Consider the following 16,629-nt stretch of genomic DNA (forward strand, 5'->3'; position numbering starts at 1 on the left):
TTTGGGAAGGTCAAATGTAATTATGAAAATAAAATATAGTTTATGAATAGTAAGGCAGCTTAATTTTGAAAAGGGAGCTAGTTTCCCTTAAAAACATGTCTCACTAGTTTCTGTGGCAATGAAGAAAGCCAATCTAAGACTGTTCGTTTTGGGAATTACCCACTTTGAGAAACAGGGATGGAAATGCGCAAGGGAAGGACTTAGGTTCAAAACCTTAGACATAAGGGGGAGCCCACATCTTTTCAGGGTAAGAGCAGGGATGGGAGGTGGGTGCTAGGGAAAGTCAGCGCACCACCAGGGGACCGCCACAAGATTGATTTCTAAAAAAAATCTGGGCTGTCCTTATCTGCTCTTCAGGCAAAATCTTGCTGCGTTGGTTTGCATAGTGACTGGTGAGTTATTTTAATGCAGGAGAGAATAGACTTGCGGGTGGAAGTGGACCCTGGAGATATACTGACCGGGAAATTGTGTTTAAAAGGTCGTGGTAGGGGTGGGAGGTGAATGAGAGGCATGATTCGTGAGCGACGCAGAAGAATGGAGACGGCGTGTTTCAGGGCAGTAAGAGGCTCTGGCTGCCCGAGGCTTCAAGGAAATACTGGTTGGGTAATAAGCCTGCTCGTTGGTTTCGAAATCTAACTCTGTGCTGGGGGAATCCCACACGGAGGCCTTAAGCATCTCCCCACACCCTGGCCCCAGCGCCCGCCTCCGACCCGGGCCGGGCACCAGGCGGCGGTGGGGGAGCACCTGGGTCACGTTCACCCGACGGAGCCCGCGGAAAGGGAGGCGGCGGGCCCCAGGCCACAGGTGCCAGGCGCGCTCCGCGGAACGGGTAGTCCCCGCACCCTGGAGAAGGGGGCGCCGGCCACAGGCAGCGTCCCCGCGCACTCTTCCGGGGCGCGGGCAGGTCCCGGCCGGAGGCGGCAGAAGGCGCGGCCTGGCGGCGGCTGCGCAGTCTCCGGATACATCGGGCCGAAAATACGCTCGGTGGGCTTCCTCACTCCGCAGCCCTTCCCGGACCGGGCGGGCAGGGTCCCAGGGTGGCCGAGGCGCGGACGCGGACGCCGGGCATCCTCGCTTCCCAGTCGGCGGCACCCGGGACCCCAGTCGTGCGGCGCGGGCCCGGGGAAGGGGGGAGTCCCCGGCCCCGAGGCCGTCGACGCTCCTGCAGCCCCGTCTGCTAGGCCCCGCACGGGAATGTGGACACCCGCCCCGCCGAGGTGAGAGAAGCGGGGGCCTCACGGAAAGGGACGGGGGTGTGGTCGAGGTTCGCCCAGCCCTTGGCGTCCCGGTGCCCGCGGGCCGTGGCGGGGCCGTCCAGCCTCCGAGGGGGCGCCGCGGGGAGCTTCCGCGGGCTCCGCGCTGCGGGCGGCCACGTTCCGGGAGGCGCGGTGGCCGGTGGCTCCGGTTCCCGAAGGGCCGCCCTCTCGCCGGAGGCTCAGGGCGCCCCGTTCGCCCCCGCCCCTTCACTCGGAGCGGCGGTGACGAGGTTCAGGTAGAGGCTTTCAGGGTTGCATAGGTGCGTCCTGCTGGCGGTGCGTCTGCGCTCACTGCTTACCGCTGGGACCCTACTTCCAAAAATGGGATTTCGGCCACCAGGGCTCAGCAGTGGGACGGGGTCAGGACTCGCATCTGCCTAGGACTCTCGCTCCCCAACCCCGAGCCTGGTCTCTGCTCTGGGGTAGGCTTCATGCCATTAAGACTTCGTCAACGTCTATAAATGGCAACTTGTGCTTGGAACTTGGATGTCAGCCAGGATAGTGTTTTTCCTGTTTGGAAAAAAAAAGAGGGGGGGGGCTGGGAGAGAGAGAGAGAAATTGTTCCGGGTGTAAACAATTCAGCCGGGTGAGATGCTTGTAATCTTGCGGAAGGTCTTGTCTGCACTGTTACTAACTCAGATCTTTACCAAAAAGCAACTGGGAGATAGGATGGCTGACTTGAAAGTAGACACCAAAAAAAAAAAAAAAAAAAAAAAAAAAAAGGCAAATATCCTGACCTGATTATTTGAAAATGACTTATTCACCAATATTTAAGTTTCTTCTTCCTGTTCTAAGCAGAGAACCTTTGTGTCTTCTTTAAACTTTTTATAATATATCAATTTTATGAAAATTACCTGAAGTTGACAACATGTTTTGGAAGTTTCTAAGCCATCAGTTATTTTTTTCCATTGCTTTACTTAAGAATTTGGCTTGGTTAGTTAAATATCTTGTTTTGATTTCAGTGATTGAGCATAATTTATTGTACGTGGCACCTTGGGCGTGACCTTATAAAGATATTTCAGTAAATCTAAGTTGTATTTACTCCTCCCAAATAGGTTTGCTTGTCAAAAAAAAATTTTTTTTTATCTCCACAATGTCATTTAAAATTTACATTACTTTTTCCTCATGCAGGAAACCCATGTCTGAGTTTCTGAGTGCTGTCTTTCTTATCTGTCGTTACACTAAAAAAATCCACTTGTTGCTTCTTGTTGCCTACTCTTACCTGGTTTATTTTCCATGTGTTGAAGAACATTTGTTTTTGGGTACTTCTTTCAATGAATGTCTACAAATGTCTGAAAATGTCTTATCTTTACTCTTGGATGATTATTTAAATGGGATTAGATGTCCAGACTAACAGGTATGTTTTCTCAGCCCTTTGAGGCTATTATTCCATCGTTTTGGGGCTAGATGAGGAATTTCTATTCTATGGGATTCAATATGCATTTATAATTTGTAAATTTATGTTTTTCTTCAGTTCTGAAGAATTCTTAGTTATTATATATTTTAATATTTGGATCCACACCAGCATATGTGGTAGGCCTGGGTTTTGATTTCTTATGGGAAATTTCTAGGAGGCTAGCTTCTAGCCAGGTGGAGACCCTGGGTCAGCGGGCAGAGATTTTTGAGGCCCCTGTTCACATATGGCGTAGCCTTTTCTCTGCGCTTGGCTTTATGGAGAGCCCACTGTCACTTCTCTACCATGCGCTGTGCCACGAGTCCTTCTCCAGTCTGGCTTCACCCAGGCATCTCAGACCTTGCCCTAAAGTGGGCGTCTGTTCCTGGTTTCACTCTGGGCCACAGGGCTTCAACTTCCTCTCAGCTAAGTCGGCTCTAACACCAGGCTTACTCCTCAGACTTCCATCCTATCCCGAGTCTTGGACTAATAATTCTTCAGCACTCTGGCAACTTTCTGAATTCTTTAAGCAGATGATTTTTATACTTTGTGCAGATCCACAGCCTTTGTTAGATCTGACTCCACTCCATCTAACTTGAGCCATCGCCCTTCCCTTTCTCAGTGTCTTACATTGAGGAGTTCTCTGTCCCCTCCTGTAGTGTATTGGGGAAATGGGAGGAGAGACAAGTAATTCTGACCTGAAGTGTCAAATTGTTAACTGTAGTTTTAGCATCATCAATAATTATTATTTGTTGAAAACCGACCATGTAATAGGTATCATATAATATGTATATGAAATAGCCCAAGATCTCTGCTCTTATAAATTTTACATTTTAAAGAGAAAAAGCCAGGAAAAATAAAAAATGAACGTATTTGACCTTAAATCTTAGCCAAAAATTGGTATAGATTTCTTAAGATTTGTGCAATATGTTACAAAGTGGAAAAAATCAAGTAAATTTTGGTTCTCCAGTACAATTATACTAAGAGGATTTTTTTTTTCAACAACCGATTAAGCAGAAAGACAATGGGATAGACATAGTGCCAAATAGTAATAGCCATTTCATCTTAACCCTGTCAGTTTTAGAGGTGGGACAATGCTAGATCTGTGGCCTCTGTGGGTTAGTTTCTGTTGTCTGCTGTTTCTGCTTTTCTCATGCTTATCACCTTGCTTTCGTTAGCGCCCAGTTGTTTTTCATTTTTTACTGGACATTCTATTTGAAAAACTGTTTCTAGAAAGAAATCTAAGGGCTAGGATGATGTTTTATTCTTCTGGAGAACATTTTCCTTTGCTTCTGTAGGTACCCATGAGTGCTAGCATTCCAGAAATAATCTTAGTCCATATTCAGAGATCGAGGCTGCCCGAGCCATCCAGATAAATCAAAGCTGTGCTGCAACCTGTGAGGACTTACTTCCCTCTAGTTCAGCCTTGTCTATCCCGTCCATGACTGCCCCAGACCTGAACATTTCACTCCCTGCTTCCTAAGGCTGTCAAACGTGCTCTGCTGCCTGTCAGACTGTGCTTACTGTGTTCAACACAAGAAAAGACAAAACTGAAAATTCTGGCAGAGAATGTGAAACTATAAAAATGTCATAGCAGAAGTGGAAAGGAACCAAATAGAAATTATAGAGATGAAAACTGTAATAATCAAAAAATTTAAAAGCAGTGGATGGATTTAACAGTACATTAAACATAGCTGAAGAAAGGAAAATAAACTAAAAAATAGATCAGAAGAAAATACCTCGATTGAAACTTCACGAGACAAAAGTATGGAAAGAACAGAAGAGAAAGAGACATGGACAATACAGCTAAACTAGTGTTTAGATGAAAATTCATGACCTGAAATGGATATATTAGAAATGAAGAATGGCTGAAAATTAATGAGGAAGCATCTATCTCAGGAAATTAGAATGAGAACCGTAAAATAAATCTAGAGAAAGCAGAAGGAAGTAAATAGTAATATGAGTAGAAATTAATGAAATAGAAAATAAATAGAGGCTCTATAGAGTGAGAAGTTGGTTATTCAAAAATGCTGATAGGACTTTCCCGGTAGTGCAGTGGTTGAGAATCTGGCTGCCAATGCAGGGGACACAGGTTTGATCCCTGGTCCGGGAAGATCCCTCCCACATGCCATGGAGCAACTAAGCCTGTTCACTGCAACTACTGAAGCCATGCACCGCAACTACTGAAGCCCGTTCGCCACAACTACTGAAGCCTGTGTGCCTAGAGCCCGTGCTCCACAGCAAGAGAAACCACTGCAATGAGAAGCCCGTGCACTGCAACGAAGAGTAGCCCCTGCTCGCTGCAACTAGAGAAAGCCTGCATGTAGCAACAAGGACCCAATACAGCCAAAAATAAATGGATAAAATAAATAAATTTTAAAAAATGCTAATAAAAACGATAAACCTCTGGCAAGACAATTGAGAAAGAAAGCAGGCACAAATATCATCTAAGGAATAGAATAGAGGTCCTGCAGACATTAAAACAATAAGAGGATGTAAGCAACTATGTCAGTAAATTTGAAAATTTGGAAGAAAATGATAAATTCTTTGAAAAACACACCTGACAAAAGAATAAAAAGAAAATCTGAATCATTCCGTAGCTGTTAAATTAATGTATTTAACAAAAACAAACAACAACAAAAACTGTATGAGGACATTAGGAGAAAGAAATTTGTAGGGCAATTTTACTTCTGAATATAGATTCAAAAATTCTAAACAAAATATTATAGATAAAATCCAGCAATATATAAAAAGGATAATACATCCAGACGAATGTGGGTTTATTCTAAAAATGCAAGGTTGCTTTAACACAGACATTTATCCATTGTAGTCACCAATATTTATTAACAAAGTGAAGGAGGAAATGTTCTTAGTAGTTACAGGAAGAAAAAAAATTTGATAAAATTCAACATTCACTAATCAAGACAATGAAGTAAATGTATAAGGATTGGAAAAAGTAAATAAAACCATCATTATACCTGGATGATATGATTGTGTATGTAGAAAATTAAAAGGAATCTACAAACTGTGAAATTGCTGAATTAGTTTTGCAAGGTTGCTCAATGCATGGTAGATATGTAAATCTTAATTGAATTTCTCTCTCTGTATATATAGGTATATGCCACATATAAGTAAGTAATACTATTTTCAAAACTTCAAATGTATCAGATGCCTAGAAATAAACCTCACAAAATATACTCAAGACCTCTGTGTAGAAAATCATAAGACATTATTGTGATAATGAAGACCCAAATAAATGGAAAGATATATCATGCTCATGGATTGAAAAATTCAATATTGTAGTGATGTCAATAATTCCAAAATATCTATAGATTCATGGCATTGCCAGTTAAAATTAATGGGTTTGGGCTTCCCTGGTGGCTCAGTGGTTAAGAATCTACCTGCCAATGCAGGGAACACGGGTTCAAGCCCTGGTCCGGGAAGATCCCACAAGCCACGGAGCAACTAAGCCCGTGAGCCACAATTACTGAGCCCGAGTGCCACAACTACTGAAGCCCGTGCGCCTAGAGCCTGTGCTCTGCAACAAGAGAAGCCACTGCAATGAGAAGCCTGCGCACTGCAGTGAAAAGTAGCCCCTGCTCACCACAACTAGAGAAAGCCCACGTGCAGCAACGAAGACCCAACACAGCCAAAAACGAAATAAATAAATTTATTTTTAAAAAATCAGTGGGTTTTGTTTTTGAAACTGATAAGCTGATTCTGTAATTTATAAGAATATTCAAAGCACCAAGACTAACTAAGACTCACTTAAAGAAGAACAGGGAGGAAGGCCTTGCTCTCCTGGATATGAAGATATGTCATATATTTAATATAGTGTGTTACCGGTACAAGGATAGACAAATAGACATTGGATCAGATTAGAGAGCCCTGAAACAGACTGACCCTTAGATGGACACGTGAGTATTGGCAAAGGTAATACTGTTGACTGTTTCCCCAAAATGATCTTTTGAAAAATGTGCTGAGTCAAACACTGCTTCCTGCACTTAGTTCACTGCAGATGAGAAGGTTCTGATGGTCTGATTGTCCCTCTGCCCAACAAACCACCTTGCTCTGCCTGGGGTTCTCAGCACCCCTTCCACCTGCTAGTGCCAAGTGCAAGACAGGTTGACAAGCATGGGACCTTTTTCTTTTGGTTAAAGAGCATGCTCCTCCTGGAGCTGTATTCAGTGAAAGTTGTTCAAGGAGAGCTGTGGTTTGGCACTGTGAGATCTCTAACGGGGGCATCAGGACAGGCAAGGGGCATGCTCCAATATAAGATCTGAAGTATACAAATACGAGGTTGTAAATCCATATGGTTAAGCCTAGCCCTTTGCTTAAACTGCTTGCTTTTTCATCCTCCATCATTCATTTACTTTCATCTTTCAACCCACGTTTGGCCCTGCTGCATACTCCTAGATGGTACTGTGCCTTTAAGTCATTGTTCAGTGGCGGTCTGTTGCTGGATGAGTCAGGGAATTCATTTTTTATCCTTATTCATACATTCCATTTCCCTGTCAGTTATTTCTTGGGGTGTGTGTGTGTGTGTGTGTGTGTGTGCACGCTTGTGCTACATCTTTCAAAACGTTTCTCAAGAACTGGAATTAAGCTATGTTGTCAAACACAATCACTCATCTGAGCCTCTTTTCTTTGTAGGTGAGATCACTGGACAATGCCACCTGCCTTGTGGACAGTGTGGGTCTTGGGGTCTATAATCAGCCTCCCCAAAGAAGGAGTCTCTGATCAGGCTTCTTCTCTGTCCTGTGACCCCACTGGTGTCTGCGATGGCCGCTCCAGATCTTTAAACTCCATCCCCTCAGGGCTCACGGCAGCTGTGAAAAGCCTTGACCTGTCCAGCAATGAGATCACCTATGTCAGCAACAGCGACCTGCGGAGGTGTGTGAACCTCAGGACTCTGAGGCTGGGGGCCAATGAAATTCACACAGTGGAGGAAGATTCTTTTTTTTCCCTGAGGAGTCTTGAATATTTGGACTTATCCTATAATCGTTTATCTTACTTCTCATCCTCCTGGTTCAGATCCCTTTCTGCCTTGAAATTCTTAAACTTGCTGGGAAATTTATACAAAACACTCGGGGAAAGACCTCTTTTTCCTCATCTCCCAAATCTGCGAATCCTGAAAGTAGGAAATAGTAACAGCTTCACTGAGATTCAGGAAAAGGATTTCACTGGGCTAACTCTTCTTGAGAAACTTGAGATTAATGCTCCAAATCTGCAGACGTATGCGCCAAAGAGTTTAAAGTCAATCCAGAACATCAGCCATCTGATTCTTCATCTGAAGCAGCCTGTTTTACTGTTGGAGATTTTTGTAGATATTTTAAGTTCCTTAGAATATTTAGAACTGAGAGATACTAATTTGAACACTTTTCATTTTTCAGAGGTATCCATCAATGAAACGAATACATCCATTAAAAAGTTTACATTTAGAAATGTGCAAATCAATGATGAAAGTTTTATTGAAGTTGTGAAACTGTTTAATTATGTTTCTGGAGTCTTAGAAGTAGAGTTTGATGACTGTACCCATGATGGAGTTGGTGATTTTAAGACATTGACTCTAGACACAATTAAATGCCTAGGTGACGTGGAGACATTAACAATACGGAAGTTGCATATTCCACAGTTTTTCTTATATCGTGATCTGAGTAATATATATTCACTCACAGGAAAAGTTAAAAGAATCACAATAGAAAACAGTAAGGTTTTTCTGGTTCCTTGTTTACTTTCACAACATTTAAAATCATTAGAATATTTGGATCTCAGTGAAAACTTAATGTCTGAAGAAACCTTGAAAAACTCAGCCTGTGAGCATGCCTGGCCCTTCCTAAAAACCTTAGTTTTAAGGCAGAATCGTTTGAAATCATTAGAAAAAACTGGAGAAATTTTGCTTACTCTGAAAAACCTGACTAACCTTGATATCAGTAAGAATAATTTTCATTCAATGCCTGAAACTTGTCAGTGGCCAGGAAAAATGAAATATTTGAACTTATCCAGCACAAGAATACAAAGTTTAACCCGTTGCATTCCCCAGACACTGGAAATTTTAGATATTAGCAATAACAATCTCGATTCATTTTCTTTGATTTTGCCAGAACTCAAAGAACTTTATATTTCCAGAAATAAGTTGAAGACTCTACCAGATGCCTCCTTCTTACCTGTGTTATTAGTTATGAGAATCAGCAGAAATATAATAAATACTTTCTCTAAGGAGCAACTTGATTCTTTTCAAAAACTGAAGACTTTGGAAGCTGGTGGCAACAGCTTCATTTGCTCCTGTGACTTCCTGTCTTTCACACAGGGGCAGCAGGCTCTGGCCCAGGTCCTGACCGACTGGCCAGAAGAGTACCTGTGTGACTCTCCATCCCCCGTGCGGGGCCAGCGGGTTCAGGACACCCGGCTCTCGCTTTCTGAATGCCACAGGGCAGCCGTGGTGTCTTCCGTGTGCTGCACCCTTTTCCTGTTGCTCCTGCTCGTGGGGGTTCTGTGCCACCGTTTCCATGGACTGTGGTACATGAAGATGATGTGGGCCTGGCTCCAGGCCAAGAGGAAGCCCAGGAAGGCTCCCCGCAGGGACATCTGCTATGACGCCTTTGTGTCCTACAGTGAACGGGATTCCTACTGGGTGGAGAACCTCATGGTCCAGGAGCTCGAGCACTTCAGACCTCCCTTTAAGTTGTGTCTTCACAAGCGGGACTTCATTCCTGGCAAGTGGATTATCGACAATATCATTGACTCCATTGAAAAGAGCCACAAAACCATCTTTGTGCTTTCTGAGAACTTTGTGAAGAGTGAGTGGTGCAAGTACGAGCTGGACTTCTCCCATTTTCGTCTCTTTGATGAGAACGACGATGCTGCCATACTCATTCTGCTAGAGCCCATTGAGAAAAAGGCCATCCCCAAGCGTTTCTGTAAGCTGCGGAAGATCATGAACACCAAGACCTACTTGGAGTGGCCCGCTGATGAGACGCAGCAGGAAGGGTTTTGGTTAAATTTGAGAGCTGCAATAAAGTCCTAGGATCCTTCATTAAGGGTCAGACTTGGTCTGGTGATGATCTATCACTAGTTAAAACTAAGTCCATTCTGACCCCATTATATGTAAACTATATGAATGAGGACTTGCTTACTGAAACAACTAAAACTGTTCAAAAACTGCTACCAGATTGGAAAAACATGGTTCTGGGCTTTTCTTTATCCTATGAGAGAATCATGATCTCACTGCATTATTGATATCTGAATTATCTGTACCAATTGACTTAGTTCATTAGGAAACAGCAGAAATGAGCAGAAGATTTCAAATGACTGTGTCCGTCAGCTTTCTGCCAGGAGACTCATCCATGTCTGTAGAGGTCGTTCTCCATCTCCCCAGCTATCCCTTTTGTGCCTGACTGCTCTCAAGAGCAGTAAGGCAAAATGTTATTGCTGTTCTTAGAAAAAAAGTGCTGTGTGTCCCCAGTAAGCTTCACAGGATACAGAAAAACCTAGAAGGTGTATTTTCATATGAACTGGATCTGTCTTTCTCAGTATTTGATAAGTTTCTCCAGCCATAGTTGCTTGAGAGAGGGTATATAACCCAAGATGCAGTAAATTATGTATTTCTATGAAAATGAAACTACTGAAATAAATACTCTGTTTTGAAGAATTTGAAAGAAGCCCCCTATATCCCTGACTCAGATCTTCAGCCTTTAACTATGTGTGAAGTTCTAATTAGTGTCTGGTTACTCTGCTTTCAGCCCCATCTTCTAGTCAGCTTCCCTTGCGTCATGTGGCTTTTTCCTTCTTTGAAAAGTCTTGTTTCTGATTTTTTCTCTTTCTGAAACATTATGAAAGTACGTATGAGCTAAATAGATTTTTAAGCAAGTATAGACCTAGAGGTTCCTCACAATGACTCAGAAATATTTGATACACAATAATTTAAAAGATAGATACTACTTCCATGTGTTAATTTTTAGAATCTAGATAATAAGACATTAAATTTAAAAGTGAGGAGCTATTTATGGACTTCATGCAACTCACTCCTTAAGCTGGGAACCACATGTGAAAGGAAGGGACCTTGCTCAGTCTTCAGCCAGAACTGGGTCTGTGTGGTTAGTTGGGGTCTGGAATCAGAAGGACCTGGGTTAGTACGCATGTATCTTTGGGCAACTCAATCTGATCCCAAATATTGTCCTGTCCTTAAGATAAGGATAATAATAAATACATCGTAGGGTCTGATGTAGATGTCAATGTGCAGTAATATCAGTAAAGCGCTGGCATGTGCCCCTGGATGAGGACCAACCCTATAAGAATGGGTACCATGGGGTACTCGCACAGGGTGACAGGTGCCTGTGGTAGGTGTTAGCTATTATTATTATTTTCCAAGAAGGAATTCCTCTTATATATTATGGTTTGTAAATGAATGTTTTTGTGTTACGGGTACTAGCAGGGATCTAGGGTATATTTTCTGTCGTTTGCAGAAAGTTATCCCAAAGAAATAAGTTCATTAAGTGCAGGACAGGCTTTAGTCCTTGGGAAACCCAAACAGTGGGTTCTTCTATCTCACACAAACTTCTGGGAGAGTGTAATGGAGTACCCAGCCTAAGAAAAAAATAGACAAGTTCAGGAGAAGGAGACTTGAGATGCCACAGAAACCAAACACAAAATGGATTTTTTGCTTTAGTCCTCTATTTCCTTCCTACATTAAGCACAACGTTAATTGTCATGAGAACCAGACAAATTTAACATGGACTTGACCTGTAGATTTAATTTCAATATTTTAAACAGCAATAGAAAAGCTTCATAGTTAATTGATAGATTTAAAATAATATTTTTAAAATAATCTATTTTTCTCATTGCAAATATTAAATTGTAGAAAATTTGGACAAGAAACAAAAGCATATAAAAGAAATTAAGAATCAGCTCTTATCCCTTTACCTTGAGATAACCACTGGTAACTGGGTAGTATATACATATTACTTCACAAAACTGAAACTAGATTTAATTTATTAATTAATTTATTTAAAATTAATTTATTTAATTTATTTTTTGGCTGCGTTGGGTCCTCATTGCTGTGCGCGGGCTTTCTCTAGTTGCGGCAAGCAGGGGCTACTCTTCACTGTGGTGCGTGGGCTTCTCGTTGCAGTGGCTTCTTTTTGTGGAGCACGGGCTCTAGGCACGTGGGCTTCAGTAGTCATGTTACGTGAGCTCAGTAGTTGTGGTTCGCGGGCTCTAGAGTGCAGGCTCAGTAGTTGTGGCGCACGGGCTTAGTTGCTCCATGGCATGTGGGATCTTCCCAGACCAGGGCTCGAACATGCGTCCCCGCATTGTCAAGTGGATTCTTAACCATTGTGCCACCAGGGAAGCCCCTGAGATTAGAGTTTAAATGCCTAAACTGTGTAAAAGAAATAGCATCTTTATTTTTTTCTGATATTGTTTAGTAATTATCTAACATTTCTGAGGGTCATTCAGAATTCCATGAAGACACATGCTGGTTTACTTGCCCAGAGTCCTAAAGGGTCTTCACTCAGCTCTCCATAAAAGGCAGATGGCAAATACATCAGAGGTGAATTTAAGGGCTCTGCTACAAAAGAAAAACCAATTTTTAGTTGGTGCTTTATCCAGCTGTGAGGTCTTTTATTTGTCTGTAGCCTGTAAGTTCAAGAATCTCGATTTATGTCTTTAATCCTTGCACATGCCTGGTACATAATAAATATTGAATTGTTGAAATGTTTGCTGAGTAGAGAAATAAAGCAGAGTTAAATCTTCTAATAATCTGGATGATGAGCCAGTTGTAATACTGAAGCACTGAGCAGTTTCAAGAAAGAAAATTACCAACCAGAAAAATCTTAATGTGAGTTATTGTCATTACAACTACAATGGAATTTTGTATAGCATTAAGTATGTTGCTGATATTTTTAAAAAGTTTATTGAAGTATAGTTGATTACAATGTTGAGTTAATTTCTGCTGTACAGTGAAGTGATTCAGTTATACATATATAAACTCTTTTTCATATTCCTTTCCATTATGGTTTATCACAGGATATTGAATATAGTTCCCTGTGCTATACCGTAGGACCTTGTTGTTTATCCATCCTATATATAATAGTTTGCATCTGCTCACCCAAACTTCCAATCCAACCTGTCCCCACTTCCCCTCCCCACTGGTAACCACAGGTCAGTTCTCTATGTCTGTGAGTCTGTTTCTGTTTCATAGATAAGTTCATTTGTGTCATATTTTAGATTCCACATATAAGTGATATCATGTGGTATTTGTCATTCTGTTTCTGACTGACTTCACTCAGTATGATAATTTCTAGGTCCATCCAAGTTTCTGCAATGCGTCGCCAATGTTTCTGACAATAGATTTGTTTCTTTTCTACTTCATACAAGTGTAATGTCTTCAGGTATTGCAGAGTAGATATCTGGTGTGATTTAGACAGTGTTGGCTGTTTAACAAATGACCAGTAATTAAAAATGAGTTAATTTGGGGGAGTTCAACATATTCTTGGGTTAATTTGTTCTGACTGGTCTTCCCGATTCTGTTAATTTTTTCTTTCTTGCTGGATTAATTCATTTGTTCAGCAAATATTTATTGAGTGCCTGTTATGTGCCAGGTGCTGCTCCAAGTGCTGGAGAGATAGTAGGGAACAAAACAGATAAAATTCCAGTCTTCATGGAGGTGAAGACAAACAGTAAACAAATGAGTCTATGATATGATTTCAGGAAGTGCTGTGAAGAAAATAAAAGTAGAGTATGGCCATGGATTGACTGTGTGTGTGTGTGTGTGTGTGTGTTTGTGTGTGAACAGAGTGGCACAGAAGAAGAGAGTGCTTCTCTACCCTTTAGTGCATCCCTTGGGTGGGCTGAGTGCGTGGAGCAGCCCAAGGAAACCCGGTGTAGCTCTGGCCCATTGAGTGGGCTGCAACACACTGGTGCTAGAGGCTTCAGGAGTGATCTCTACACAGAAGGGCTCTGTGGTGCCAAAGCTGGCACGTGGTAACAAGCACAAAGAACAGAAAAGACTCTGTCCTTAAACCATAGATTTAACAACTCTGCCTACTTCTTTGAAGATGTTGAACTGATAAGGTATTTGTTGTAACTCAACGTTGTACGTGAGGAGTACTTTGCAAACCTCTGAAACACGCCTCAGATGAGATCACTGTAAGCCAAAGTAGAGGTGGGATGTCCTCAGTGGGTTGTACCACATATGTCAGATGCTATGATTAGAAAATGATGGTAATTGGAGGGATGCAAAGCACGCTTTATTTGTTTATTCCATTGCTCAGCTTCTCTTTAAATTCTTTCCACACAAAGTGCCAGTTGTTATTCAGTTCTCTAAATTCTTGGGGTCATCTCTAAAATTAGAAAAGAATATCAATATTAAATGTAGGATTAAGGATTAGAAAATATTTCAACATGCAATACATTGCTTCCGGGTTAGGTGTGCCATGCTATTCCAGCCCTAGTGAATAATTAATGCCTTGGACGATTCCTATCACCACGGGTTGCCAGACCACCAGACAATGAAGCCAGTCCAGGATTTGTCCATATGAAAAGTGTGTGTGGAGGAGCTTCAAGACGGCAGAAGAGTAAGAGGCGGAGATCACCTTCCTCCCCACAAATACATCAGAAATACATCTACATGTGGAACAACTCCTACAGAACACCTACTGAACGCTGGGAGAAGACCTCAGACCTCCCAAAAGGCAAGAAAATCCCCATGTACCTGGGTAGAGCAAAAGAAAAAAGAATAAACAGAGTCAAAAGGATAGGGATGGGACCCGCACCAGTGGGAGGGAGCTGTGAAGGAGGAAAGGTTTCCACACACTAGGAGCCCCTTCACTGGCGGAGACTGCGGGGGGAGGGGGCAGAAAGCTTCGGAGTAGCGGAGGAGACCGCAGCCACAGGGGCGCGGAGGGCAAAGTGGAGAGATTCCCGCACAGAGGATCGGTGCCGACCGGGACTCACCAGCCCGAGAGCTGGTGAGGTCAGATCCCAGGGAGAGGACTGGGGCTGGCGGCGTGAACACAGCCTGAAGGGGTTAGTGCACCACGGCTGGCCGGGAGGGAGTCCGGGAAAAAGTCTGCAGCTGCCGAAGAGGCAAGAGACTTCTTCTTGCCTCTGTGTTTCCTGGTGTGCGAGGAGAGAGAATTAAGAGCGCTGCTTAAAGGAGCTCCAGAGACGGGCGCGAGCCGCGGCTAAAAGCGCGGACCCCAGAGACGGGCGTGGGACGCTGGGGCTGCTGTTGCCACCACCAAGAAGCCTGTGTGCAAGCACAGGTCACTATCCACACCTCCCCTCCCTGGAGCCTCTGCAGCCCGCCACTGCCAGGGTCCTGTGATCCAGGGACAACTTCCCCAGGAGGATGCGCAGCGTGCCTCAGGCTGTTGCAGCATCATGCTGGGCTCTGCTGCCGCAGGCTCGCCCGCATCCATACCCCTCCCTCCCCCGCGGCCTGAGTGAGCCAGAGCCCCCGAATCAGCTGCTCTTTTAACCCCGTCCTGTCTGAGCAAAGAACAGACGCCCTCCAGCGACCTACACGCAGAGGCGGGTCCACATCCAAAGCTGAACCCCAGGAGCTGTGCGAACAAAGAAGAGAAAGGGAAATCTCTCCTAGCAGCCTCAGGAGCAGCAGATTAAATCTCCATAATCAACTTGATGTACCCTGCATCTGTGGAATGCCTGAATAGACAACGAATCATCCAAAATAGAGGAGGTGGACTTTGGGAGCAACGATATATATATATTTTCCCTTTTCCTCTTTTTGTGAGTGTGTATGTGTATGCTTCTGTGTGTGATTTTGTCTGTATAGCTTTGCTTTTACCATTTGTCCTAGGGTTCAGTCTTTTTTTGTTTTGTTTTGTTTTTTGTATAGTTTTAGCCCTTGTTATCATTGGTGGATTTGTTTTTTGGTTTGGTTGCTCACTTCTTTCTTTTTTTAATACTTAAATTTTTTAAAAAAATAATTTTTATTTTAATAACAAATTAAATTAAATTAAATTAAATTTTATCTTCTTTCTTTCTTTCTTTTTCTCCCTTTTATTCTGAGCCATGTGGATGACAGGCTCTTGGTGCTCCAGCCAGGCATCAGGACTGTGCCTCTCAGGTGGGAGAGCCAAGTTCAGGGCATTCGTCCACAAGAGACCTCCCAGCTCCACGTAATATCAAATGGCGAAAATCTCCCAGAGATCTCCATCTCAATGCCAAGACCCTACTCCACTCAATGACCAGCAAGCTCCACTGCTGGACACCCTTGGCCAAACAACTAGAAGATAGGAACACAACCCCATCCATTAGCACAGAGGCTGCCTAAAATCATAATAAGGCCACAGACAACCCCAAACGCACCACAAGATGTGGACCTGCCCACCAGAAAGACAAGATCCAGCCTCATCCACCAGAACACAGGCACTAGTCCCCTCCACCAGGAAGCCTACACAACCCACTGAAACAACCTTAGCCACTGGGGACAGACACCAAATACAACGGAAACTATGAACCTGCAGCCTGCGAAAACGAGACCCCAAACAGTAAGTTAAGCAAAATTAGAAGACAGAAAACCACACAGCAGATGAAGGAGTAAGGAAAAACCCAACCAGACCTAACAAATGAAGAGGAAATAGGCAGTCTACCTGAAAAAGGAATTCAGAATAATGATAGTAAAGATGATACAAAATCTTGGAAATAGAATAGTAAAGATGATCCAAAATCATGGAAATACAAGAAACGTTTAAAAAGGACCTAGAAGAACTGAAGAGCAAACAAACAGAGATGAACAACACAATAAATGAAATTAAAAATTCTCTAGAAGGGATCAATAGCAAAATAACTGAGGCAGAAGAACAGATAAGTGACCTGAAAGATAAAATAGTGGAAATAACTACTGCAGAGCAGAATAAAGAAAAAAGAATGAAAAGAATTGAGGACAGGCTCAGAGACCTCTGGGACAACATTAAACATGGGAACATTCGATTTATAGGGGTCCCAGAGGAG

The 16,629-nt window shown here is 43.0% G+C and overlaps 2 protein-coding genes across 5 annotated transcripts in view; one reads left to right on the forward strand and one right to left on the reverse strand.

Annotated features, from left to right (window-relative positions):
* The first annotated feature begins 373 nt into the window (after positions 1-373).
* TLR2 (toll like receptor 2) lies at positions 374-11,457 on the forward strand. 4 transcript variants are annotated; one of them, XM_060116595.1, is made up of 2 exons: positions 374-392; positions 7,303-11,457. In XM_060116595.1, the coding sequence occupies exon 2, from the start codon at positions 7,319-7,321 to the stop codon at positions 9,674-9,676; it is 2,358 nt and encodes a 785-aa protein (XP_059972578.1). In that variant the 5' UTR covers positions 374-392; positions 7,303-7,318; the 3' UTR covers positions 9,677-11,457. The 4 variants fall into 4 exon arrangements, with proteins under 4 accessions (XP_059972578.1, XP_059972562.1, XP_059972569.1 ...); XM_060116579.1 differs by lacking the exon at positions 374-392 and adding an exon at positions 621-1,217 and having other exon boundaries at positions 7,303-11,456; XM_060116586.1 differs by lacking the exon at positions 374-392 and adding an exon at positions 1,299-1,492.
* A 2,630-nt stretch (positions 11,458-14,087) lies between these two features.
* The window catches only part of RNF175 (ring finger protein 175), a 79,122-nt gene continuing 76,580 nt past the window's right edge, over positions 14,088-16,629 (reverse strand). The window contains 2 exon segments of the mRNA XM_060098194.1: positions 14,088-14,207; positions 15,782-15,788. Of these exon segments, the coding sequence (XP_059954177.1) occupies positions 14,088-14,207; positions 15,782-15,788 (127 nt within the window).

Source organism: Mesoplodon densirostris, chromosome 1 (assembly GCF_025265405.1).
Source record: "Mesoplodon densirostris isolate mMesDen1 chromosome 1, mMesDen1 primary haplotype, whole genome shotgun sequence".
Classification (NCBI taxonomy): domain Eukaryota; kingdom Metazoa; phylum Chordata; class Mammalia; order Artiodactyla; family Ziphiidae; genus Mesoplodon; species Mesoplodon densirostris.

What these genes read in the sequence shown, in the direction of transcription:
- TLR2 (XM_060116595.1), top strand. Translation starts at nt 7,319, where the DNA reads ATGCCACCTGCCTTGTGGACAGTGTGGGTCTTGGGGTCTATAATCAGC.